The sequence below is a fragment of the Crocuta crocuta genome, unplaced genomic scaffold, assembly GCF_008692635.1.
Source record: "Crocuta crocuta isolate KB4526 unplaced genomic scaffold, BGI_CrCroc_1.0 scaffold113, whole genome shotgun sequence".
Lineage (NCBI taxonomy): Eukaryota > Metazoa > Chordata > Mammalia > Carnivora > Hyaenidae > Crocuta > Crocuta crocuta.
Genome location: NW_027530368.1, coordinates 1,947,372 through 1,973,537, shown reverse-complemented (window position 1 = coordinate 1,973,537; position 26,166 = coordinate 1,947,372). Strand labels below are relative to the sequence as shown.

At 41.6% G+C, this 26,166-nt stretch overlaps 1 protein-coding gene across 2 annotated transcripts in view; it reads left to right on the top strand.

The window, feature by feature from the left end:
• Positions 1-19,004, top strand: part of ALMS1 (ALMS1 centrosome and basal body associated protein) — a 193,603-nt gene extending 174,599 nt beyond the window's left edge. For both annotated transcript variants that reach the window (XM_077766284.1, XM_077766283.1), the window contains 7 exons: positions 10,390-10,510; positions 11,590-11,793; positions 12,092-12,321; positions 13,264-13,447; positions 14,376-14,439; positions 17,504-17,603; positions 18,659-19,004. In XM_077766284.1, the coding sequence (XP_077622410.1) occupies positions 10,390-10,510; positions 11,590-11,793; positions 12,092-12,321; positions 13,264-13,447; positions 14,376-14,439; positions 17,504-17,603; positions 18,659-18,703 (948 nt within the window). In that variant the 3' untranslated portion in view covers positions 18,704-19,004. The remainder of the gene's footprint in view (positions 1-10,389; positions 10,511-11,589; positions 11,794-12,091; positions 12,322-13,263; positions 13,448-14,375; positions 14,440-17,503; positions 17,604-18,658) is intronic.
• The last annotated feature ends 7,162 nt before the right edge of the window (positions 19,005-26,166 follow it).

Genomic DNA, 26,166 nt, shown 5'->3' with positions numbered 1-26,166 from the left:
GCACCCACGCTCCATACACTTGTTCTCCCCACCCCCATGCTGTCTGTTGTCCTACTGTCTCTGCTGTGTGTCCCTTGTTTCTGAGGTTACTCCCCTCCTCCCCCCTCTCTGTCATGTTCCTGCTTTGTCTCTATGTGCATACCTGCTTTCCCTCTCCTTCTCTCTCCTTTCTTTTTCTTCCTTCTTTCCCCATCTATTTTTCTCAATATCTGATTGTGCACTTGAGTCCAAGAAGAGGGGTAGTTTACTACTGTCCATACAAAAAAAGAAAAGTCAAATTTATCAGTTTTTGTTTATGGAGAGAAAGGTGAATATGAATTCTTTCTCTGTTTTTGACCTCTCATTACCTCTCATTGCCCATGTTTCCAACAGTTGGGCAAATGAACAACACAGACTACCAAAGAGGCCTCCATGAGAGAATAAAATGAAACCTTTTGTAATATTTAGCAAATGTTTACCAGTGAATAGTAGATTTTTATAAAACAGGCTGATTTTATATCAGTCTTTACAATACATGGAAGGAAACAACAGTCAAAAGCAGTTTCTTGTAACCCCAAAATAAGTGTCATTATATGTTAAGAGATCAAAAGCAAAATATAAAGCCGTATATTTAATATATACATATATGTATTGACTAGAACAAAATATTAACAAATTATCTTAAAATTATGTGATTATAAATGTTTTTGTTTATAATGTATCTTTTGATTTTTTTTACAAGAAACATATATTTTCTAATAAGACACCATAAAAGTTGTTTTTGTTTGACATTAATAAAAAAGTGAGGGGGCGCCTGGGTGGCTCAGTCGGTTAAGCGTCCAACTTCAGCTCAGGTCATGATCTCACGGTTCGTGGGTTCGAGCCCCCGCGTCGGGCTCTGTGCTGACAGCCAGCTCAGAGCCTGGAGCCTGCTTCAGATTCCGTGTCTCCCTCTCTCTCTGATGCTCCCCTGCTCACGCTGTTTCTCTCTCTCTCAGAAATAAGTAAAAACATTTAAAAAAATAAAAATAAATTTAAAAAAAAGTAAAAAGTGAGGTAAGCCAGACTGATGAAACACAGAATGTTAGTTAAGAGCTAACTCTTAGTTAGTTAAGAGCTGGAAAGGAGGATTCTCAAGCCCTCAATGTGTTCTAGTATCTGCCTAAAATACCTACTTGTACCCCCAATCTAGTCATAATAAATCTTTCTAGAAGCAGAGTAGGATTAGAAAAGTATTACATACCATAATATGGCAAGATAAAGTAAAACAAATTTTTGACCTTAGGTTCTGAGGGTTCAATTAAATATACTCCTAGGTTCATGGCTTCACTTTTAAATTTTTATCCCCACATTGCATTCTCATTTCTATTTTTCCTTAGGCAACTGGTCTTGTTATATAAATATATTTGGCTTCCAAGAGTTCTTACAAAGTGTGTATTCTGTATGTGTGCATGTGTCTTCAATTTATATAAAAGCCATATCATTTTTTTCTTATTTTCAGTAAGCATTATGTTTTTCATATTTTTGACATCTGTCTACATTGCTGTATGTACATCTAATCAGGGTTCTGATCTTCACATAATAATGCACTGGGTGGACCTCCCAGTTTACTGATGTACTTTCCCGGTGATGGGCACCCAGGTTGCTGCCAGCTCCCAGCACCCTTGCCCGTAACCCCTGCCATTGGATCTGTGTGAGATGGTCTTTGGAATATATACTCACAAGTGGAATTCTTGGATCATAAGCTATGGAAGTTTCCTGCATTAGTACCAAATTGCTTTCCAGTTCATATCCTATCTGCAATGCACGGAAATCCCTGTATTTCCACTTCTCTGCCAATAATTTCTAGTTTGGCCAGAAGATTAGAAATATAAAATTCTATACCAAGGATTTTTTTTTCCATTTTTAATTAGATGTTACTTTTCTTGAGAATCTACCCTATCCACACTGCAATGTCAAAGGAGGAAAGAGTCTTTTAGAGACTTCCAGAATTACTGCTGTACTTTCCACCAGAATGCATTTATTTGTTTATTCAGCCAGATGCAGTTATAATATAGAATGTGACAAGTACAAGATTGAAAAAACTTTAAGTTTTTTCAGATATTGACATGTAACAGGTAACAAAAAAAGATATGGAAGATTTTACTAGCAGTATTAACAAGCGTGATTTAAAATAGCTATTTAAAACTTCATTCCCAAAACACAGCATCCACACTTGTTCCAAATGCCCATGGAATATTTACAAAAATTAATTTTAGTTAGGCACAATGTTGATAAAGTCCCAAAGTAGAAGAGTTAAAACTAAGCCTATATTTTCTAACCACAATGCAATAAAGTTGGAATTTAACAGATATGTATTTTTTTTTCATTAAATAGATAAAAATTTTAAACCCTCAATTTAAACAAGTTCAATTAGGAAATAATTGAAATAAGTCTTATGAAAGAAGACTAACAAAATAAACAAGGAAATCAAGAAGTAATAAAATGGGAAATATATTTTAAGGAGGACACTTGTGATGAGCACTGGGTATTATATGTCAGTATTGAATCCCTAAATTCTACTCCTGAAATTAATTTTATGCTATATGTTAACTAACTGGAACTTAAAACATGAAATGAACAAAAAAATAAATAATAAAAATATACAAATAAATGAAAAATTAGAAAAAATTTTAATAATTATAATAAATATGGGGCACCTGGGTGGCTCAGTCAGTTAAGCATCGGACTCTTGGTTTCAGCTCAGGTTATGATCTTGCAGTTCATGGATTTGAGCCCCATGTCTGGTTCTGTGCTGGCAGCGCAGAGCCTGCTTAGCATTCTCTCTCTCTCTCTCTCTCTCTCTCTGTTTGCACTTTCTCTCAAATAAACTTTAAAAAATAATAATTAAAATAAATACAAAAATGAGAACAAAAACATATAAATTAATGTCAATTGCCAAAACTGATCAATATTAACTGAGATCTGATTCTTTGGGAAAAAATCCAGTAGACCAAATCTCTGGTTATTCTGACCATGGAAAACAGTATGTCAACATAAGTGAGATGGAAGGGTATAACCACGGAGTGAGGTGATTTCCTTCAAAAAGGCTCCTGTATGTAACTTTAGGCTGATATATTTTATTTTTTTAAATTTTTTTATGTTTTTATTTCTGAGAGAGAGACAGCATGAGCAGGGGAGTCAGAGAGAGAGGGAGATACAGAATCTGAAACAGGCTCCAGGCTCTGTACTGACAACTAGCTCATCTGACCTGAACCAAAGTCAGATGCTCAACCAACTGAGCCACCCAGGCACCCCTAGGCTGATATATTTTAAAGTCTGAATTTAGATGGATGATTTTCTAGGAGACTATAAATTAAGAATATTAATCAAGAAGTCTTAAATCAGGGAGCCTGGGTGGCTCAGTTAGTTAAGATTTGGCTCAGGTCACGATCTCATGGTTCATGAGGTGGAGCCCAATGTTGGCCTCCATGCTGACAGTGTGGAGCCTGCTTGAGATTCATTCTCTCTCTCTCTCTCTCTCTGTCTCTGTCTCTCCCCTGCTTGTGAATGCACTCACATGTACTTATACTCTCTCTCAATACATACATACATATCTATATATATATAATACATAAACATTAAAAAAAGTTTTAAATTCTAAGTAGATCACTCACAATGGAAATTTAAAGACTATAATATACAACTCTCTGCCCCTAACTCTATGCTGTCTAGAAATTTGTCACAAATATTTGTTTCCACCAAAAAGTATAAGCTTATGTGTTTCTTCACTGTCTTGCCAACTATGGGTAGTATCGGTCCTTTTAATATTTGCTAATCTATCTGAAGATGTCTCTGATCAATAAATGTGAGAATGAGTCCTACCTAGATTTTAATTTACGTTTAGTAAACTAAACGTACTACGCCTGACACATCTCTGAGATGGTAGCAGTTACTTTTTTTCTTACCGTGGAATAAGGCATCAGCAGGTGAGTTTGCTATCATAATGATAGAAATTAAAACAGAAGCAGGCAGCCAGCCAACCAGCCAGCACGTGTCTCCTTCTGAGACTCTCTGCGACAGAAAGCATAAACCATGGTGGCTGATAATGTCGGTTGATTTGTAGTCACTTAAATCTTTTCATGTAAGCCTCACTGCTGAGGCCTGAGTGGGCTGATTCGCACACAGGCCCTGAGGGACGAGGAGATCATCTGAGGAGATGCCTGAGACTCCGCCGTGGACTGAGGAGAACACCTGTTGGGGTTTACCAACAGCGTCTGTAAATGAATTCAGCGAAAATGATGTTCTGGCACTTGGTAGGTCATCCGCACAGATTGTCACACACAGTACAGCCTGTGCCCTGATGATGTGACTCTGTGGAAGTCAACATGGTATGATTGCATGCTCCCGATGGTTTGCACTGGCCCTCGCCACCGTGTGTGTAGCGCTACATCATGCCTACAACATCCAGTGCCTACAGTTTTGTCGGGATTGTTCATGCTTTGCTATATGAAAACGACACTGTGACTCCCCTTCCGTTGTTCTTATATCACTGCTTTAGTAACAAGATGTAGGACCATAAAACATGAGAAGCTTTTTTCTCCAAATAAGGCTTCATAACCTACATTATTTCAGTTTGCATAGTGAATAAACACATTTTTACAGCTTTTTTGAGATCTTTCACATACCATAAAATTCATTTATGTAAAGTGTACAGTTTAGTGGGTTTTAATATTATTCAGGGAGTTGTGCAACCATCAGCACCCTCTCAAAACACCCTGTACTCATTAGCACAGTCACCCTGCATTTCTCCCAACCTCTTACCCGTACCCCATCCCCTGGCTGTGGTTACTAATCTACTTTCTATAGATTATTCTGGACATTTTATATAAACAGAATCATACAATATGTGATCTTTTGTGATTGGCTTCTTTCACTTAATGTTTTCAAGGTTCATCTACATTGTAGCAGTGTATTCATTACTTTTTATTGCCAAATAATATTCCATTGTATGAATATTCCATTGCATGTTTTATTTATCTACTTAGCAGTAAAAAAATTTTTTTTGTATTTCTTCTCCTTTTCGGGGTATTATTAACAAGGCTGCTGTGAACATTCGTGTCCAAGTTTTTGTGTGGACGTATGTTCTCATTTCTTTTGGGCATATGCCTGGGAGCAGATATATGCCGGAGCATATGGTAACTCTTCACTTAACCGTTTGAGGAACTGCCAGGCTGTTACCTAAAGTATTGTCACCATTTTGCATTCCCACCAGGAGTATACGAGGGTTCCAACTTCTCCACATCCTTGAAAACGCTTGTCTTTTTCTGTCCTTTTGATTTTTAACATCCTAAAAATCTAATTAAATCTATTTTGTTGAGAGGAAGTATTTTTTAGACTCTTTTCTATTTTTAAATATTTTACTTTTTGTAGGCAGGAATTAATCCAAAAGAGATTTGAACTAGAAACAGAAACACACACACACACCAAGTCTCCTCATTGAACCAGTTGTAAATATGTGTTTTTTAACCCATTAGTGCATACTGTGACTGGTCTTATACTTTGGATGTTCAGGAGACTCAGGCTTGAAGGAACTGTCATTTCTGCTGCCTCTGCATCATAGGGCACTCCAGCCTCTGCTGCGGACAGCTCCACTGCTCCCTGGCTGCACATGAGCAGCTTGTTCATGTGTGTGACTCTATTATTGAAGGTCTTAACTTCTAGAAACCCAAAACCTGCAAGCATTGCACTACCTGGCTCTGTTCCTAGCTCTATTTTCAGAAGGCACAGAAAAGAGGGCTAATCTTCCTCTCGAGTTCCCGCTTCCTTCCCAGAGTGTTTTCTCTCAGGTCTTCACTCTGAACCATTTTTTACAGGTCATGTTTTCTTACTCCACCCCACTTCCCATAAATTGGCAGCTTCCCTGGGTCTACTAAGTTTGCTGATATCTTAGTTTTAAACATGTCTCTTTGAACTAAGCATGTTGTGCTTCAGATGGTGAGAGCGTGTTGACAGAGCAGATTTATCACCTTCCTTTCTGTGGCTAGAACACTTTTTGTCCTAACATATGTTTTACTTCTGTTGAGCTCACCATAGCCATGAAGCTTCTATTGCCACACTCTTCCTTATACATTTTTGTTTTATTTTCACTTCTTAAACTGATAATTCAATCACATGGTACAAAATTTTAAATATATAAAAGAGTATTTGAGAAAGTATCCTTCCCATTGCTGTCCCTTAGATACCTGGCTTTCCTTGCCAGACCTACTCCGTGTTACTCATTCTTGCGTATCTTCACAGATTTTTTAAGTAGCTTGGTTGAGGGGTCCCTGCATGGCTCAGTTAAGCATCCGACTTCGGCTCAGGTCATGATTTCACAGTTCGTGAGTTCAAGCCCCACATAGGGCTCTGTGCTGACATCTCAGAGCCTGGAGCCTGTTTCAGATTCTGTGTCTCCGTGTCTGTCTGTCTGTCTGTCTCTCTCTGTCAAAAATGAATAAACATTAAAAAAAATTTTTTTGAAATAAAAATAAAACAGCTTGGTGAAAATACAATTTACATACCATAGAATTCATCCATTTTAAGTGTGCAGTTATTTTTAGTGAAGTTACAGAATTGTGTAGTCATCACCACAACCCAGTTTTAGAACATTTCTGTCACTCCAGAAACATCCTTTTTACCTGCTTATTATCAATCCACATTCCCAGCCCTAGACAGCCTCTAATCTGCCTTCTGCCTTTTATGGACATTTCATGTAAATAGAATCATATAATATGTAGTCTTTTGCATCTGGTTTCTTTGGCTTAGCACGATGTTTTCAAGGTTCACTCATATTGGAGCATGTACCAGTAGTTCCTTTTTATTGCTGATTAGTATTATATGGATAAACCACATTTTGTTTATCAAGTTACCAGTTGTTGGACTTTTGGATTATTTCATCTTTTGGATAATAATGCTGCTATGAATATTTGTATAAAAGTTGTTGTGTGGACATATGTTTTCTTTTAGAATTAGAAAATTATAATTACTAGGTCATATGGGAAGTTTATGCTTAAGAAAATGCCAAAGTGTTTCCCAAAGTGACTATATATTTTTACATTCCCACCTGCAATATATGAAAAGTTCTAATTTCTCCACTTCCTTGTCTACACTTAGTATTAGCCATTTTTTAAAATTTTTTAATGTTTGTTTCTTTTTGAGAGACAGAGTGCAAGTGGGGGTGAGGCAGAGAAGAGAGGGAGACACAGAATCTGAAACAGGCTCCAGGCTCTGAGCTGTGAGCACACAGCCCGGTGCAGGGGTCTAACTCATGAATGGTGAGATCATGACGTGACCAAAGTTGGATGCTTAACCAACTGGGCAACCGAGGCGGTCCTAGCCATCTTTTTTATTACAGCCATACTAGTGGGTATGAAGTGGTATCTTATTATGATTTTAATTTGTATTTTCCTTATGACTGATGATGTTGAACATCTCTTCATATACTTATTGGCTACTCTTCTATCTTCCTTAGTGAAATATCTATTCAAGTCTTTAGCCCATTTTAAAGTTACATATATTGGGGCGCCTGGGTGGCTTAGTCGGTTAAGCATCCGACTTTCGCTTAGGTCATGATCTCGCGGTTCATGGGTTCGAGCCCCGCGTCGGGCTCTGTGCTGACTGCCAGCTCAGAGCCTGGAGCCTGTTTCAGTCTGTGACTCCCTCTCTCTGACCCTCCCCTGCTCACTCTGTCTCTCTCTCTCTCTCTCTCTCTCTCTCTCCTAGAAATAAATAAAAATATTTAAAAAAAAATAAAAAATAAAAAAAAATAAAGTTACATATATGGAATGTCTCACTATTTATTTAGATCTTTAACTTCTCCCACCAGTGCTTTCAGTGTACAAGCCTTGCACTTCTGTTGTTAAATTCATTCCTAAATATTTCATTCTTTTTGATGTTGTTGTGAATGGGATGGTTTCCTTAATTTTATTTTCAGATTGCTTATTGCTAGAATACAGAGATTCAGTTGATTTTATCTTCTTGTCTTATATCTGCAAGTTGGATAAACTTACTAGTTCTAATACTTCTTTATGAATTCCTTAGTATTTTATGTGGACAGAATCATGTCATTTGCAAGTAAAAAACAGTTGCCTTTCCAATCTGGGTTTTTTTCATGGGTATTTTATCAAAAGAAAAGCAAACCTGCATATGTTTTTGACCTTTTTTTTTCCCCCACAGACCTGGCAGCATACTTTGCCTTTTATACTTTACAATCTTTCCTGGAAGTCCATTTCGGTACCTAACGTGCTTTCTCCTCCTATAGCTGCAGAGAAGGCATAGTATACTGCCAGTCAGTGGTATCTTCCTCACCACACTTCCTATACTCATACGTTTTGATTTGTTTTTTTTTTTTAACATCACGGTAATCTCATAGTTTTATATGACTTTTGTATTTTCTACAGCTTATATTCTAAATCATTTGTTCTTTCTAACACTTCTGTAATTTCAGAAATTCAAGTGCTCCCTTTTTGAGCTGGGGAAACTGGCACAGAGAGTGCAGTGCTTACGCAAGTAGAGGCAGCTAATAAAGGGAAGATCTGAGACTGGCTTCTCCAGACGCAGAGCTTTTCCTACTACATCAAAGTTGCTGGCATTCCTCCTGCCTGATGTATAGGACTTTGCAATGATCCCTTGTTGGATTTGGCCCATCATTCCTGTTTATTATTTTGGATCTTGACAGTCATTTAGGCCCTCCAGATACTCATTGTACAGGAAATATCCTGCTTCCCATATCTCCAAAACATTGATATGTAAAATGTTAAGAAGGAATAGCCAGAGCAAACCAAGTAACTGGACACAGTAGGTGCTTGGTAGATATTTGCTGTTGAATGCAAGACATACCGCTCATTAATAAAGGTCTCTCTCTGTTTTGATAATAAATATTTAGATGAGAATGCTTCAGCCTCCTGTGGTTATACCAACTTATTTTATCAGTTAACCCACATAACTCCATCTTGCCCTCAAAGATGTCAGGAGAAGTCTTGTCATTTTAATCAAATCTCGCTGTCCTCGACTACACATTCTTTTGGTCTACCAGTTAGTAACCATGTCCACTAGAAGACCAGGCTAGTCTGGCAGGGCTGGTTCTGCCTGCCTTCCTGAGCACTAGCTGAAATGGGCTTCTCTTTTCTTTGACCTCCAAATGCTTGTAAATTATAAAATTAGTGATCCATTCTAGAATTTTACATGTCACCATTGTTAACCCATCAGTTTGCAATGCTTACCTTTTTGAAAATCAGAACATGCCCTGTCCCAGGACATTTAACATTGCTCCTCTGTTTCAAGTTTCTGAAAGAAACTGTTTCAAGTTTCCCAAAGGCCCTGGGCTATAGTTTATTTAGTTCAGAGGAGCAGACACTCTCAGTTTCCTTCCCTGAGTTGGCCTTCAATTCACCTTTACCAAACTTGCTTAAGTAGACAAGCATCGGGCATTTATTCAAAATATAGATACCCAGACTCCCAATTCATTGTTTTGCGTTTGGACCTATCCCCCAGGAGATTGTTGTGATGAGCAAGTTTAAGAAATCCTGCTTTATACTACATTTTGATCAATCTTTTTGTCATTCACTAGCATTCTACCATCAACTTCAATCCATGAAGTTGCCCTTCTTTGTTTTACTTGCTCTGAACCTAACCGAAAAAGCCTTTTGGGCTTTTTAATAATTTTTGCAATATTCCAGTTATTCGGGACTTCTCATGGGGCCTTTCAGCTTTGTATATTTACCCATGTATAAGTATCTGAGCCTGATCTTATGGACAGCACCCTCTTTAGTCATTCCTGGCCCTCTTCATCTCTCCTCAAAATTCTTTTGCAGGTGTCAAGTTAGAATTTCATTCTGAAAACCCAACAGGCTAATGTTTGGTTAGCATCCTCTTTGGAGCTTTTTCAAGTCTTGTGAACATACCCAGTCTTTATGGCTTACCTTCTTTTTTTTTTTTTTTAATGTTTTATTTATTTCTAGGAGAGAGAGAGAGAGAGAGACAGCATGAGCAGGGGAGGGTCAGAGACAGAGGGAGTCACAGACTGAAACAGGCTCCAGGCTCTGAGCTGGCAGTCAGCACAGAGCCCGACGCGGGGCTCGAACCCACAAACCGCGAGATCATGACCTAAGCGAAAGTCGGACGCTTAACCGATTAAGCCACCCAGGCGCCCCTGGCTTACCTTCTTAAGACAGCTCAGGCCCTTATCCAACCACAGCAGCATTCACCTCCCTATCATAAATTATGTGATAGAAGTTCACATTGTTACAAGTTTTCTGGAAAGCAACTTTATCTCAACAAGTGGAACTGAATTAGAAAGGGCTCTTGGTGGCTTGTATGTGTTCTTTACTCTCTGGGTCACTATGCCGTTGACTGCAGGCGATGATAACAGGGTCCCTTTTGTTTTTCCAGGTGGCAGATCATGTGATCTCTTCTGATTCTATTTCGTCATCTACCAGTAGTTTCTGGAGCCCAAGTCCCACCCTTTGCAACAAGCAAAATGTACATATGTTAAACAAGGGCGTACAAGCAGGTAAATTTCTTGAATTTAAACATTTCCATTGAAATACAAGTAGAACTTAAACATATATTAAGATCCTCAACCTCATTCACAATAAAATAAATGAAGATTAAGCCTATACTCAAATGCCATTTGCCGCCTATCAGATGGGCAAAAATTTAAATTCTCTAGTCAGTTTGTGGGCACTAGTGTAAACGAGTAGGTACTCCTACATGCATGTTGGGAGTACAACCCCCATGACAGGCAGCTTGGCAGTTTGTATTCAAATGACTTTGATCTAGCACTTTTACTTTTGGAATCTATCCTATTGTGCTAAATACACATATGCATAGTATGTCACAAAATGACAAGTGGAGAGAATTAATGTATTGTTTATTATAACAGAAAATTTAAATCGACTTAGATGTCCATCAATAGCCAAATGTTTAAATAAATTATCATACATCCATATAATGAAACATAGGATAAGGAAACTCTCTCTGCTACTATGGCAAGATCTCCAACAGAGATGATTAAAAAGAAAATGCAAAGTATTTTAAAAATTAAGGAAGAAAGTTGCTTAAACGTGTGCAAAAAATTGTCTGAAACCAGGGGGTTGTAAACTGAATGAATGGAGAATAGGAATGGGAAGGAGGCTTTTTCTTCACTTATGTTTTTCTATATCTTTTGATGTTATATAACAGAAGTAAAGTTCTCCCCTGATTTTTTTCTACCTCAAGTCTTGTCTTTATATCTGTCAACCTCTTTCTTACCTGGATGACTGCCAGGAGGACTGTAAGCATTTACTGTCTTTCTTACTTGGGATCAGAACTAAACTCTGTTACCCACTGAATCCATGTGAGTGGCTTTTTCCCTCTAATATCAAAACTGACTAAGAAATAAAAAACCTCCTTTCTTCTTCTGCTCTCCCTCCCTCCTCTCTCTCCCTTCCCTCCTCTCTGTTTCTGTCCCTTACACCCCTCCACACCACCCAGAGGAGGCAATAGCCTGCATTTTTGAAGGCTTAAAAAGCTTTCATTTACTGAATTGAATACACATGCCAACTAAGTCTCAAGACTGCTCCCAGGATATGTGTGGCTCTTTCCCCTCAGGTAACTTGGAGATCGTAAATGGTGTCAAAAAACACACCCGAGATGTTGGGATGACTTTCCCAACTCCAAGCTCTAGCGAGGCTAGAGTAGAAGAATACAGCGATGTGACTTCTTGGTCAGAAGAAAAACTAGAAGAGAAAAATCTTCTCACCAGCTATCGTGGGGACAAAAAGTTAAGGAAGAACAAGCAGAGTTGCAGTGAAGGTCAGTTTTTAATTCCAGTGTTGTAGCAGAAGAACTAGTGAAGTTCAAGTCTCTTGCAATGCTAAGATTCTTTATTTCTAATGACTCTGTGTTGACCCCATCTCCCCGCCTAGCACCACCTTGGCAAATTTTCATAGTATCTAGCACTATAATTACAGTCACACCTGCAGTTAAGCAAACTCCAGGGCGTTCTGGTAGCCTCTGACAGCTGAGTCCCCTGAGAGCCTATGTTACACACATGTCTTTGGTGAGAAGAACGAAAAAATCTTTTTTCTTTTCTTAAAAATATTTCCCATAGGAGTTTCATGGTTTGTTCCTGTGGAAAATGTGAAGTCTGGTCCTAAGAAGGAAAACCTGCCCAAGCGTCATGGCCCTGGTATTTGCTGGTTTGCGCCAATAACCAACACCAAACCATGGAGGGAGCCACTGCGGGAACAGAACTGGCAGGAACAGCACATGGACATCCATGGGTCACTAGCAGGCCCAGGCAGAGATCCACCGAGGCCATTTGTGAAGGCAACCCTCCAGGTGCAGTGACATGGAGTTCATTTTAGCCATATGTTTAAGGGGGGAAGAAAGGGGAGATACGAAGAAGTTAAATGTGTGACTTGGCCTTCTGAAGACCAGTCTTCTAACCCTCATTTCTAGCACGTCCACGGTTCATCTGTTCCCACTGTCCTCACTAATCAAAGGCTGCCTTACTATCAACCGTTTTAAACTGTGCATTGACCTCTGAACCCGGGGACAAGGCAATAGAAGGGAGGGTGCTGTGGTGCTGCCCACTGGGCGCATAGATGCCTGCATGTGGGGTGCTCTGGAGACCTGATGTGTGTTCTTCCATTTACATAACTCCCATGCCTGCTTAGCACGGATATAAGAGGCATGAAGTCTCTTCTTTATATGTACCTTGGGAGCTAAAAGAAATGTTACTTAATAATATATTTGTTTGAAGGGAAAATTTAAAATAGCACAGTGGGATGAGCTCTAGCCCATCAACGTTTGGAAGAGTTATAATTGCCAGAATCTTAGTTCTTGGCTTATTCCAAAGGCATTCTTTGATCCCTCTGATTTACCTACTGGAGCTCTCCCCGCAGAGAGTTGTTGGATTATTCTTCAACTCTAGATATTTTCTGCACTTTAGAAACAGGCTTTTCAGGGGCACCTGGGGGGCTCAGTTGGTTAAGGGTCCAACTTTGGCTCAGGTCATGATCTCACAGTTTGTGGGTTCGAGCCCCGCGTCGGGCTCTGTGCTGACAGCCTGGAGCCTGTTTCAGATTCTGTATCTCCCTCTCTCTCTGACCCTCCCCTGCTTGCGCTGTCTCTCTCTCTCTCTCAGAAATAAATTTAAAAAAAAAAAGAAAGAAAGAAACAGGCTTTTCAAACCACTGTTGAGCAAGACCTGTTTTCTAGGCCCTTGGAGAACAAACTGCACCATTAATGTGAGATTTGAGGGCCTTTTCTCCTCCTTAGGAATCTCTTCAGCTTCACAGACCCGACTTCATCTCCCGCTCTGGGGAGCGAATAAAGCGTCTGAAGTTAATAGTCCAGGAGAGGAAGCTACAGAACATGTTACAGAGTGAGCGGGAGGCACTGTTCAACACTGTGAGAGAATGGCAGGGCTGCCGGGAGCCCACGCGCTGGCTCCTAAAGAGAGGTACCCTCTGCCTGTTCGCTTTCCTGTCACTGGCTGGAGGGGGCAAGGTCCACTTCACACCAGGGAACACTGCTCGATGCCAGACCAGTTACAGGGACAGAAAGGGACTTTTTGTTTGCGGAGACTCAGCTCTCCTTAGGCAACAGACCCTGCCTGGTTTAGCTGTCAGCATGCTCGTGATCCGGAGCAGCCCGGGCACTGTCGCCCTGCCACTCTGCCGCTGCAGCCGGGACTCAAGGGAACGCCAGGAGAATGGGGTGTTTGTAACCCAGCTGTGTGTATGGAAGCAACTTCTGAAAGTCCAGTGTTGGTTTCTTCAAAGATGGGACTGATTCCAGGACTGCCTACCTCATAAGGAGCGGTGGCGGTAGTGGTGGTGGTGATGCTGATGATACTATGTAACCCTTATGTGTTTTGCCCAGGCACTGTTCTTGTTTAAACGTATAACACCTCTCTGAGGTACATGCTATTAATATCCTTATTTTATAGAGGAGAAAACAGACAAAGAAAACCTAAGCCCCTTGCCCAAGATTATACACCTGATACTGGGATTTGAACCCAAATGGGCTGGCCCCAGATTGTGTGTTCCTAGCAATTCTAGGTGTAAGGTCCCAGTAACATAATATATGAAAGCTGTGAAAACTACAAAGTGCTACCTAATGCTTTCATGACAGCCTTACCTATAAACTGGCTGGTGTTATCATTCACACTTTCTAGTCCGTGCCACAGAGTGTGGTGTCTTCAGGAGCCTCAGGCTGCTGTCACAGTCCCCATAGTCTAACCCTGGCCATGGCCTTGGCCCTTGCTCCCCACCCATTACTGTCAAGCTCAAGGGACACAAAGTCCTAGCAGCTCTTTCTCAGAGCTCTTAACACAGCCTTCCTTATTAAAATACTATCCACTGAAAATCCCTTCTTCTCCTTCTTAGGCTTCCTAGATGCCCAAAAGAACAGGCCTATTGGAAAGAAGGAAATGATTCAAAGGTCTAAACGGTAAGGCCAAAAGAGTAAGAGTAATTATTTAAAAGTACATATCAGGCCAAGCAATCAGGAGCTGTGGCTTGCCGCCAGAATGAAAGCATTATGCTCAAGTTAAAGCATTATGAGGGGGCACCTGGGAGGCTCAGTCACTTATGTGTCCAACCCTTGATTCTGGGTCAGGTCATGATCTCATGGTTGTGAGATTGAGCCCCAAGTCAGGCTCTACACTGCCCCTCTCCCTCTCCCTCTTTCCCTCTCCCTCTGCCCCTTTCCCACCATGTGCATGAACACTCTCCCTCTCTCAAAAAAAAAAAAAGAGAGAGAGAGAAAATTAGTTGTGAAAGTAGGTTCCCACCTAAGGCACTATCTATGGCATAGATAGCAGATAGGTATGGATGAGTCAGATACAAAAGATACAAAGAATCCCCACTAATTTCCATGCCTTAATCAGGCTTGTCCTTGTTAGAAACCCAAATATAAATAAAGATATCTAAAATGTAACATATGAATATTTTAAAATCAAATATTTAAAAAGTATTTATGTACTTTTTAAAGTACTATATATACTTTTATATGCATACAATTATCTCTGAAAGGATACCCAAAAAACTGGTATTAGTGGTTGCCTTTAGGAAAAAGAACTGAGTTACTGGTATACAGAGGTAAGACAAAGACTAATTTTTTGCCTTTTTATACTTGTTGAATTTTGTGCATGCATTGGCAAATAATTAGAGATATGCTTATATTCCATGGGAATGCCATCGATTTAATTGACATAGCATTGTATACGTTTAAAGTATGTAATGTGATGATCTGATGCATGTATATATGGCAGTATGTTCACCACGCAAAGGTTGGTTAACACATCATCCACCACATATAATTCCATTTTGGTGGTGGTGGTGGTGGTGGCAGTGTTCTTATTGTTATGGTGAGAACATTAAAGGTCTGCTCTCATAGCAGCACTAAAGTATACAATACAGCGTTGCTAACTAGAGTCCCCCTGCTGTACCTTAGATCTCCAGAACTCCTCTTATAACTGAAAGTTTGTACCCTTTAACTAACATCTCCTCATTCCCTGGCCCCCAGCCCCTGGCAGCCACCATCCTCGTCTCTATTTCAGTGAGCTTGATGTTTTAGATTCCACGTGTTAAGTGAAATCACACAGTTTTGTCTTTCTCTATTTCACTTAGCATAGTGTCCTCAAGATCCATCTATGTTGTTGCAAATGTCCTTCTTTTTTATGACTGAGTAATAATATAATAATATATTACATTTTCTTTATCCATTCATCTATTGATGGACACTTAGGTTGCTTATGGTCCTTGTATTTTTAATTGTTCAAGGAACCACCATACCATTTCCCATACTGGCTGCACCAATTTACATTTCCACCCTCACCAACATATGATATCTCTTGCCTTTTTTAATAATAATCATTCTAACAGGTGTGAGGTGATACCACATTGTGGTTTTCATCAACAGTGACTTTTAAAAATGTATATTTATTCCTCTTGGTCTCATTCCTGACCTTCCAGTGCTGTGTTTTCACAGCATTAATTTCCTGTTGGAATTAAGTTAGTGATCATCTCCATCAAGTGTGGCCCACTCCCACACTTGCTTGGGCCAGCCACTCTTCCAGCTAGAAAGCTGGCGAGCAGTCACCTCTGCCCATGTCACCACCGCTCCACAGGCAGCCCATTAGCACATCCTGGAGGCCTGGCTTGTTGCTCTGGGACCTGCTCTGGCCTCTGCTCTCTGGGGACTGCTGTTCTTCCTACTTCTGCTCTGCTCCTCTGAGTTTTTCTCACTTATTTTCCACAGAGCCTCTACATCACTTTCAATGATATTTTTTCAAATTATAGAAAACTTTGGAAAGTATAGAGAAAATTAGAAGAAAGTAAATATCACTAACAATCCTTCCATCTAAACTGAACTGACTCTAGTCCTATTTCTGGCAGTAATGGGAGTTTTGCAGAAACCTGTGTTAACACACTAGTTTTTCCTCAAATTGTCGCTCATACTATACATACAGATTTGTAGCCTACTCTATTTTGTAAAACATCATATTGTGAACATTTTCCCATATCATTAAAATTTTTTTGATACATCTTTTTTATGCTTTGTAATAATTCCATTATATTCCATAGTCTATTTAACTGTACTTTTGTTACAAATTCACATTATTTCCAATTAGAGTATATTTATCAAATAGATGTTCGATCATGTTCCTCTCTACTTAAAATCAGTGGCACCCAGGAGCGCCTGGGTAGCAGAGTCAGTTAATGTCCAACTCTTGATTTTGGCTCAGGTCATGATCTTAATGGTTTGTGGGATCATGCCCCATGTCAGGCTCCGTACTGACAGCACAGAGCCTGCTTGGGATTCTCTTTCTCCCTCTCTCTTTGTCCCTCCCCTGCTCTTATTTTCTCTCAAAATAACTAAATAAAACTTAAAATCTGTGGCCCCCAGTCCCTGATAGGACAGAGCCCAAGGTTTTCACATGGCTACAAGATACTCCACAGCCCACCTCCCCTCACCTCACCTGCTTCCCATCTGCTCCCCTGCATGCCTCTCTGTGAGGCCTTGACTCCTTACCAATATTCCCTTCTCCTCCTGTCCTTTCTCTGCTCCAATCTTTAAGACCCACCTTTCATTTATTGGAACTCTGTGTAACATTCTGTACATGGACCATTATTGTACTTTTGTTTACCATTGTTTCTTGTGTGTTTAAAAATTTACTAGTTAATACATGTTTGTTATCTCATATTGAAACTGTACATTTTTGCATGTAGAGTAAAAACTTATCTCCCCCCTTTTATCCCACTCCTTTCTCAAGAACAAGTAACCCCTATAAGCAGGATTTCTTAACGTTTTTATTCATCTGTTCCCCTCCCAGATCATGAGCACCCCAAGCCAGGGTTCTTTGTGTCCAGGTGTCTAACAGGAAGCAGGCTCACAAGGCTGAGTGCCCTGAAAGCAGCAGAACTTAGGGAGATGGGGGAGAAGAGATCATGTCCCTCTGTGGTCGGGTAAACTCACTGCTTTTTATCTTCTCACTGGCACCATTCCTAAGGATTTATGAGCAGCTTCCAGAAGTGCAGAGAAAGAAAGAAGAGGAGAAGAGAAGATTGGAATATAAGTCATACCGGCTACGAGCTCAACTATTCAAGAAGGTCAGTCAGTCCCTGAGCAACATCCATCAGGTGTATCAGGGGAAAGAGAAATTGAGAGAAACAAATCTGACCTGTTGGAATTAAGCACATTTGGGGAGTAGCCTTAAGCTTGTAATGCATTGTACCACTGCTGAAGTTTGGAAGATAAAGACACCTGTGACTAGACATCAAACCTAAAAATCTAAAAAGGCAAATCTAAAAAAGGCACCTTCCAGGCATACATTTGGAACAAAACTAAATTCTAAGGAGTCATGGTGGATATGTTCAAATCTATCAGAATTGTTGAATTTTCATTTTAGAATCCCCAGTGATAGTTTTGTGTCCCTTATTGGTAAATCACATACCTCAAGAGCTTGTAAAATAAACTGGACAATGTCCGAGTGTGGCATAAGAGTTGACAGCCTGGGGAGTCAGAGCCTGGAAGCCACTACCATTTCCTGCCCGTGGCCCCAGTGGAATCAGTGGTATTGCAAGTCCCAGACCCTCAGAGGCGGGGGGACTTGCTACCAATATATTCCTTCAAAAGCCAGTCGGGCTTCCATGCCTGAAGGTCTGTATCCTTCACTGTTCTCATTTCCTTCCCAACCACTTCACTTCACCGCCAGAGGACTCTGAAAGTCAGAATACAAAAGACGAGTTTATGCCAGACCGATGTGGGATTGGAGAACTGCTTCTGGAGCACACCCGGAGCTGGGCCAGGCCAGGCCCCTTGAGGAGGGGGCCCCCAGGCACCACATGGCCCAGCCAGTGTGTCAGCATCACAGGCCAGGCCTCTCATTGTGCTTGTATGTTTGAACTGATAGATGGATGAGTCTATCCAGATCATAAATGTATTTATATATTGATATAGACATAATAGATAAATGATTTTATAGATCATGTTTCCTAACCACTTCAAGAAGAATTTTTTGCATAACTACCATGGTTTGTGTAGCTGGGGAAGATAAATGAGATTTGGGTAGAACCTCACTGGTCTCTTCAGCAGCATGTCTGGGGTGGCTGTCTGCCTCTGATGGCAAGAGTAACTTCTTTCCTGTCTTTCTTTTCTTCCACAGAAAGTGACCAATCAGCTCTTGGGGAGAAAAGTTCCCTGGAACTGACATAAGAATATTTTCCTCAGAGCGTTGGAATTCTATTTTATCAACCTGGAGAAGCACAGTCCTTACTTTTATGAGTCTGGTTTAATAAAACTTAACTCTTTTTCCATGTGTAATTTAGAAGTAGTAGCAGTGGTAACTAGGATTATGGATGGTTTGGGAGCAATATGTTGTCCACAGCGGCCTTGCCCACAGGGCGTTTGTCACAATGGTATCATTTCTGAATTCTAGCCACGAGTGAGTCCCCTTTTGTATGTTTTTATACTTTTAGAAAATAAATAACTTCTGATTGAGTCATAGTAAAGCAAGCAGCAAAGAGTCATTTCTTTACCATTTAGAGATATGCAGGGAGCTAGGCAGTGTCTCTCCTGAGGTAGATGGGAGTCTCGATCTAAAAGCATCAGTCAGGGGCGCCTGGGTGGCTTAGTTGGTTGAGCATCCGACTTTCACTTAGGTCATGATCTCGCGATTCGTGGGTTCGAGCCCCGCGTCGGGCTCTGTGCTGACTGCCAGCTCGGAGCCTGGAGCCTGTTTCAGTCTGTGACTCCCTCTCTCTCTGACCCTCCCCTGCTCACGCTGTCTCTCTCTCTCTCTCTCCTAGAAGTAAATAAAACATTTAAAAAAAATAAAAATAAATAAAATAAAAGCATCAGTCAAAGGGTGCCTGAGTGGCTCAGTCAGTTAAGCCTCTGACTTCAGCTCAGGTCATGATCTCGTGGCCTGTGAGTTCGAGCCCCACATCAGGCTGTGTGCTGACAGCTAAGAGCCTGGAGTCTGTTTTAGATTCTGTATCTTCCTCTCTTCTCTGACCCTCCCCAACTCATACTCTGTCTCTGTCTCTCAAAAATAAACATTAAAAAAATAATAAATAAACACACACAAATAAAAGCATCAGTCAAGGGAAATGAGCCCTGGGCATGAAATGTAGCCTTTATTTACAGACACAGCAGGATGTGACAAGAGCTCTGCCATGGGCTTTGTGGAAAGGGTGTCTGGTTAGGGTACTTGCTCGGGATGCCCAGACACTCCCAGCGGACCAGGCACCTCAGGTCCAAAGCCATCTCTTTGCCTCATTCCAACTTCCCAGGGGCCTCTAGCCTTAGGTGGATTTTCCTCCAGCTCCACCCACCCTCTTTTCAGGATTGAAGCCTCGGAATGTTTATCATCACACATGGAACCAACATTAATAACCTGGATCACCACTTCTGAAAAGCGTGAGTTAGTAAGTGTGATAGTGTACATAAAGCATTTAATTTAATTTAATTTAATCTAATCCTATAGCCTGGAATTACAGCTAAGGCTGGAGTTGAGGGGGAGAAGGTACTAATCGGCCTCATTCTAAGTTCAGGGAAGTCCTAGTAGGGCAGGAAGGGGCCAGCTGCCGCCGAGGCTGAAGTAAAAAGCAGACCCTGCCACCAAGCACAGCTCAAATGGCGCCACCAAGGCCCCCTTCTTAACCCAGAAGGAGGCGATGAAGGAGGCTCAAGGTATTTAAGCTCTCTGGGCCAGTTTACCTGTAAAATGAGAGAGTTAATAACCTCTAAGCTCCCTCTCAGCCCTCAAATGTTATGGCTGTTTTAGGTCTTGTTGGAAGTTATTCAGAATATAAACAGAAAGTGATAGTTGTCTGGAAACCTGGGCCTGCAGGGCAGGATGGATCCTGCTTAGAAAAAATGAGTGGGATTCTCTTAAGGCTGTGGCTGTGTCATCCAGGTGCCTTCCTAGAGCGTTTAGGTTCAGGGCCTGGGAAGCCACAGGTGGCAGCTGGCTGCCAGCTCCTCACCCACTGCCCCCAACCCAGCACCAGAAGACACCTGCGTGGAAATGCTACTACAGGTGCCCTGGGGAGAGCCTGTTAGCATCTCCACTAGGTTCCACAGACTTGCTTTCACATTAGAACAGTAGTTCCCAGGCCACCAGGCCCTGCATGGGGCAGGGGTGCTGAGATTTCTCCCAACTGCAGTTTCCCTTGCCTGAGTTCCTGTAGAACCCAAACATTGGCCTCATAGGTAATCCTGGTGCCTCTCCCAGAATCTGTTCTGCCCCCAAAGCTCAGGGTGGTCCCCGCCCCCATTCTGGCCTCATCAGTCCAGGCTGAGCACCTGATAAGAGGCCAGAGTCATTACCTCGTGCTGCCACACCTATGGCCATGCTCTCCTCCTACCCTCCACCAGCTGTCCACATGCCAGCCGCCCTATACCACGAACTTGTTCTGAAAGTGCTTTTTTCCCATGCCTAGCAGGACATTGAGCCTCTTGTTTTGTTCCTTCTTCTTGCATAGGTACAAGGCCAGGCCCAGGTTGAACTATCGCCCCAGCTCTGACCTGTCCTGGGGATTCATTCTTGAGTTGCTTCTTCCTAGATCTGGTTCACACCTAACCTGAGAACCCACTTGCCCTCCTTCCTATAGGGTAAGCCTCCTCAACCACTTCTGTCTTCTGAGGGCAGTTTCTGTTGCTGCCCTCCCTGAGCAGAGGCTTCTGGTGACCATCAGCACATGCAGTGCAGGGTGATAGAGTGTATGGAGAAGACAGAATGTTTTACCTATAAATCATAATGCATTTTGTGTCCCAAATGATTAGTTAGGCCATGCTGAACTGTTAACATGATCTTCATCTTTACCTGTTGGGGACACACAACTGGCTGTACAAATATGATAAATTGCTTGGTTTGATTATTAATTGGAAATGCACATTATTAGCAGAATACTCCATGCAGGCCTCTTGTGTGTATGTATGCAGCTCCTAAATCTGGTCCTCAGAAAACACTTGTGCATCTTCTGTCCCAGCAAACTCTGGGAATGCAGACCAACCCCAGAGCCTTAGCTACGCTAGGCCCCACATCCACCCTCTGAATTTCTGTGGTGTGAGTCAGTCCCCTGAAGCTCTCTACCTACAGGGCATGATATCAGCCTGTCCAAGTGGCGAAGGCCTGCCTAGATCTGGAATCCTATACACCTGCATTGTAATTCCTTTCTGAAATGGCCTTTTTCCTATGGGGCACTACTGCCGCAGGCCAAGTCACCTAGAGCTACGGTTAGAGAAGGCCCATAGAAGAGAGCAGATACCTGAAGTTTCCTCTCCAGCTAACATCTCCCCTCTGGGGGCATCTTAACTCACTGGGGTGGGAACCAGAGCAGAGGGGCACTGGCTACTTTTAACAGATGCCCAATGAGTAGAGAAGTGCCCATGGGAAAAAGCATGCACCCTCATGGCTTTGTGGGTCTAGGAAACAGGAGGGCAGAGCACCCTCATGAAGGATGGGGCCCTGATCCTACCAGCTCCGCTGCTCTCCCAGCCCAATCCAACAGGGAAGTGGCCAAGCCTGAAACTGCTCTGCTGCTCTCCTGGCTCCATTCCTAGCTGGGAAGGACCTGGCCTGCAGGTTTATATTTCCGGCGGTATCAATAAAGCCTGCAGACTAAGATCTGGTAAGGAGGTGGGGCTTGGGACATAGAACATGGCCCACCTTGGCTACGCCCATGGCACATGGAGATGGGACCCAAGAGCGATTTGAAACATTTGGTTCCAGAAGGGGCTGGGACGCCGCCATTTTTCTCCCCACAACCATCAGGGTGGGACCTCAGGGAGCGGCCGGGAGGGACGGGGGACGCAGTGGAGGCTAAGACCCTCCTACAACAAACCACACCCATCCCCGCTAGAGAGCTGCTTGCTTTTTTTACCAGAGCCTGGGGCAAGACCAGCATGGATGCACAGCCGTGATTAATTCTAGATCACCTCTTTCTATTCAAATATATTTTCTCTTGTCTCACTTGTATCCCTCCCCTCTGCTGGACTGGGCACTCTGGTCATTGGTTTGCTTAAACAGTCACATGTAATCCATTCTCTAGATGTATATTCTATACCTCCACAGCTACCTCTCTCTCTCTCTCTGGAGTAATCAGACTATATAGTTTTTCTGAGTAACATTATCTTTGTTTCTTTCTCCTCGCCTCCTACCATATTCTCCTCTTTCTCTCTCTGAATTAAGCCTCTTAGTCTCTCTGCCTGGTCACTGTCAAATTTCGCTTTCTCCTCACCCCTGTCATTTCTCTCTTTGTATAAGCTCTTCAGTCAGTACTGGCATACGCCCTGCTCTTTATTTGTAGCTGAAAATTCTGGTTTTATGCTTTTAGATTGTCCTTTGTCTTTTGGGTTTTTTCTTTTCTTTTTTCTTTTTCCTTTTTTTTTTCTTTTTCCCTTTTGGTTTGCTTGTTTGTTGGATTTGTCTGTGCGTTTGCATGTCTTTGTTCTCTGTGTGTTTGCCTGTCTGTTTTCTTTTCCAGGGCTACTTCAAGAAACAAGCCAGGGGCGCCTGGGTGGCTTAGTCGGTTAAGCATCTGACTTCGGCTCAGGTCATGATCTCATGGTTCATGGGTTCGAGCTCCACATCAGGCTCTGTGCTGGCAGCTAGCTCAGAGCCTGGAGCCCGCGTCAGATTCTGTCTCTCTCTCTCTGTCTCTCTGACCCTCCCCTGCTCTCACTGTCTCTCTCTCTCTCTCTCTCTCTCTCTCTCTCTGTCTCTCAGAAATTTTTTTTAAAATTTTAAATTAAAAAAGAAGTCAAAGTACACATGGTATAAAGTCCTAAATACCACTACAAGTAGGGAAATAAAATAACCAAAGTCTCAGCAAGAGAGACCAAGAGACACCATTTAAAGAACACTTCCTGAAGGGGCAGGCCCTGGACAATCAATGAGCCTTCTTTAATAGAGCAGTACTCGTNAGCCAGGGGCGCCTGGGTGGCTTAGTCGGTTAAGCATCTGACTTCGGCTCAGGTCATGATCTCATGGTTCATGGGTTCGAGCTCCACATCAGGCTCTGTGCTGGCAGCTAGCTCAGAGCCTGGAGCCCGCGTCAGATTCTGTCTCTCTCTCTCTGTCTCTCTGACCCTCCCCTGCTCTCACTGTCTCTCTCTCTCTCTCTCTCTCTCTGTCTCTGTCTCTCAGAAATTTTTTTTAAAATTTTAAATTAAAAAAGAAGTCAAAGTACACATGGTATAAAGTCCCAAATACCACTACAAGTAGGGAAATAAAATAACCAAAGTCTCAGCAAGAGAGACCAAGAGACACCATTTAAAGAACACTTCCTGAAGGGGCAGGCCCTGGACAATCAATGAGCCTTCTTTAATAGAGCAGTACTCGTAGGTGCAGAGCACATAACAAGCTTTTAAAACTAACAAGAGACAGAAAGCTAGCCAAAATGATGAAACGGAAGAACTCTCCGCTAAAGAAGTTCCAGGAAGAACTGACAGCTAAAGAACTGCTCAAAACGGATATAAGCAACATAACTACAAGAATTTAGAACAATAGTATAAAAATAATTGGTGGGCTTGAAAAAGGCATGGAAGACATCAGAGAAGCTATTGTTACAAAGACTATGGAGCTTAAAAATAGTTGTGATGAATTTAAAAATGCTATAAATGAGGTGCATGATAAAATAGAGGCGTCCAATGCACAGACTGAAGAGGCAGAGAGGATAATAGGTGAATTAGAAGACACAATTATAGAAAAAGAGGAAGCCAAGTATAAGAGAAATAAACCGATCCAGGAGCACAAAAGGAGAGTTCGAGAGCTCAGTATTACAGTCAAATGGAACAATATCTGTGTCATAGGAATTCCAGTAGAGGAAGAGAGAGGGAAAGGTGCTGAAGGAGTCCTTGAACAAATTATAGCAGAGAACTTCCCCAATCGGGGGAAGGAAACAGACATTGAAATCCAAGAGGCACAGAGAACTCCCCTCAGATGTAACTTGAATCAGTCTTCTGCACAACATATCATAGTGAGACTGGCAAAATATAAGGACAAAGAATTTTGAAAGCAGCTAGAAATAAAATGACCCTAACATACAAAGGAAGACCTATCAGAGTAGTTACAGACCTATCTACTGAAACTTGGCAGGGCAGAAAGGAATGGCAAGGAATCTTCAATGTGATGAACAGAAAAAATAATGCAGCCAAGAATCCTCTATCCAGCAAGTCTGTCATTCAGAATAGAAGGAGAGATAGAAGTCTTTCCAAATAAACAAAAATGGAAAGAATTCATCACCACTAAACCAGCCAAACAAGAAATCCTAAGGGGGGCTCTATGAGGAAAATGTTGCAAGGAACACAAGGTACCAGAGACACCACCACAAGCATGAATCCTACAGAGAACACAATGACTAAACCCATATTTTTCAATCATAACACTGCATGTGAATGGACTAAATTCTCCAATCAAAAGACATAGGGTAGCAGAATGGATAAAAAGAATAAAATCCATCTATTTGCTGTCTACAAGAGACTCATTTTACACCTGAGGACACCTTCAGATTGAAAGTAAGGGGATGGAGAAATATCTATCATGCTACTGGAAGTCAAAAGAAAGCCGGAGTAACTATACTTATATCAGACAAACTGGACTTTAAAGGCAGTAACAAGGGATGAAGAAGGGCATTATATAATAATTACAGAGTCTATCAGGAAGAGCTAACATTATAAATGTCTCCGCACCAAATACAGAAGCACCCAAATTCATAAAACAATTAATCACAAACAATCTTATGGATAAGAATGTGCTAATAGCAGGGGACTTTAATACTCCACTTACAGCAATGGATAGATCAACTAAACAGAAAATCACTAAAGAAACAATGGACTTGAATGACACATTGGACCAGATGGATCTGACAGATATATTTAGAACTCTACATCCTGAGGCTATGGAATTCACTTTCTTCTCAAGTGCACATGGCACATTCTCCAAGATAGGTCACATACTGAGTCATAAAGAAGCCTTCAGTAAATATAAAAGAATTGAGATTGGGGCACCTGGGTGGCTCAGTCGGTTGAGCATCCAACTTTGGCTCAGGTCATTTTCTCACAGTTCTTGGGTTCAAGCCCCGCGTCGGACTCTGTGCTGACAGCTCAGAGCCTGGAGCCTGTCTTCGGATTCTGTGACTCCCTCTCTCTCTGACTCTCCCCTGCTCACACAGTCTCTATCTCTCTCAAAAATAAATAAAACATTTTAAAAAAAGAATTGAGATTATACCATGCACATTTTCATATCACATTGCTATGAAACTTGAAGTCAATCACAGGGAANACTTTAGCCTCTACTACAAAGTTGTCATCATCAAGACAGTATGGTGTTGGCACAAAAACAGACACAGACCAATGGAACAGAATAAAGAACTCAGAATTGGACCCACACATGTATGGCCAACTAATCTTTGACAAAGCAGCAAAGAGTATCCAATGGAAAAAAGACAACCTCTTTAATAGATGGCGCTGGGAAAACTGGACAGCAACATGCAGAAAAATAAAACTAGATCACTTTCCCACACCATACACAAAAATAAACTCCAAATGGATAAAGGACCTGAATATGAGACAGGAAACCATCAAAACCCTAGAGGAGAAAGCAGACAACAACCTCCTTGACCTCTACCGCAGCACTTTCTTACTTGACACATCCCCAAAGGCAAG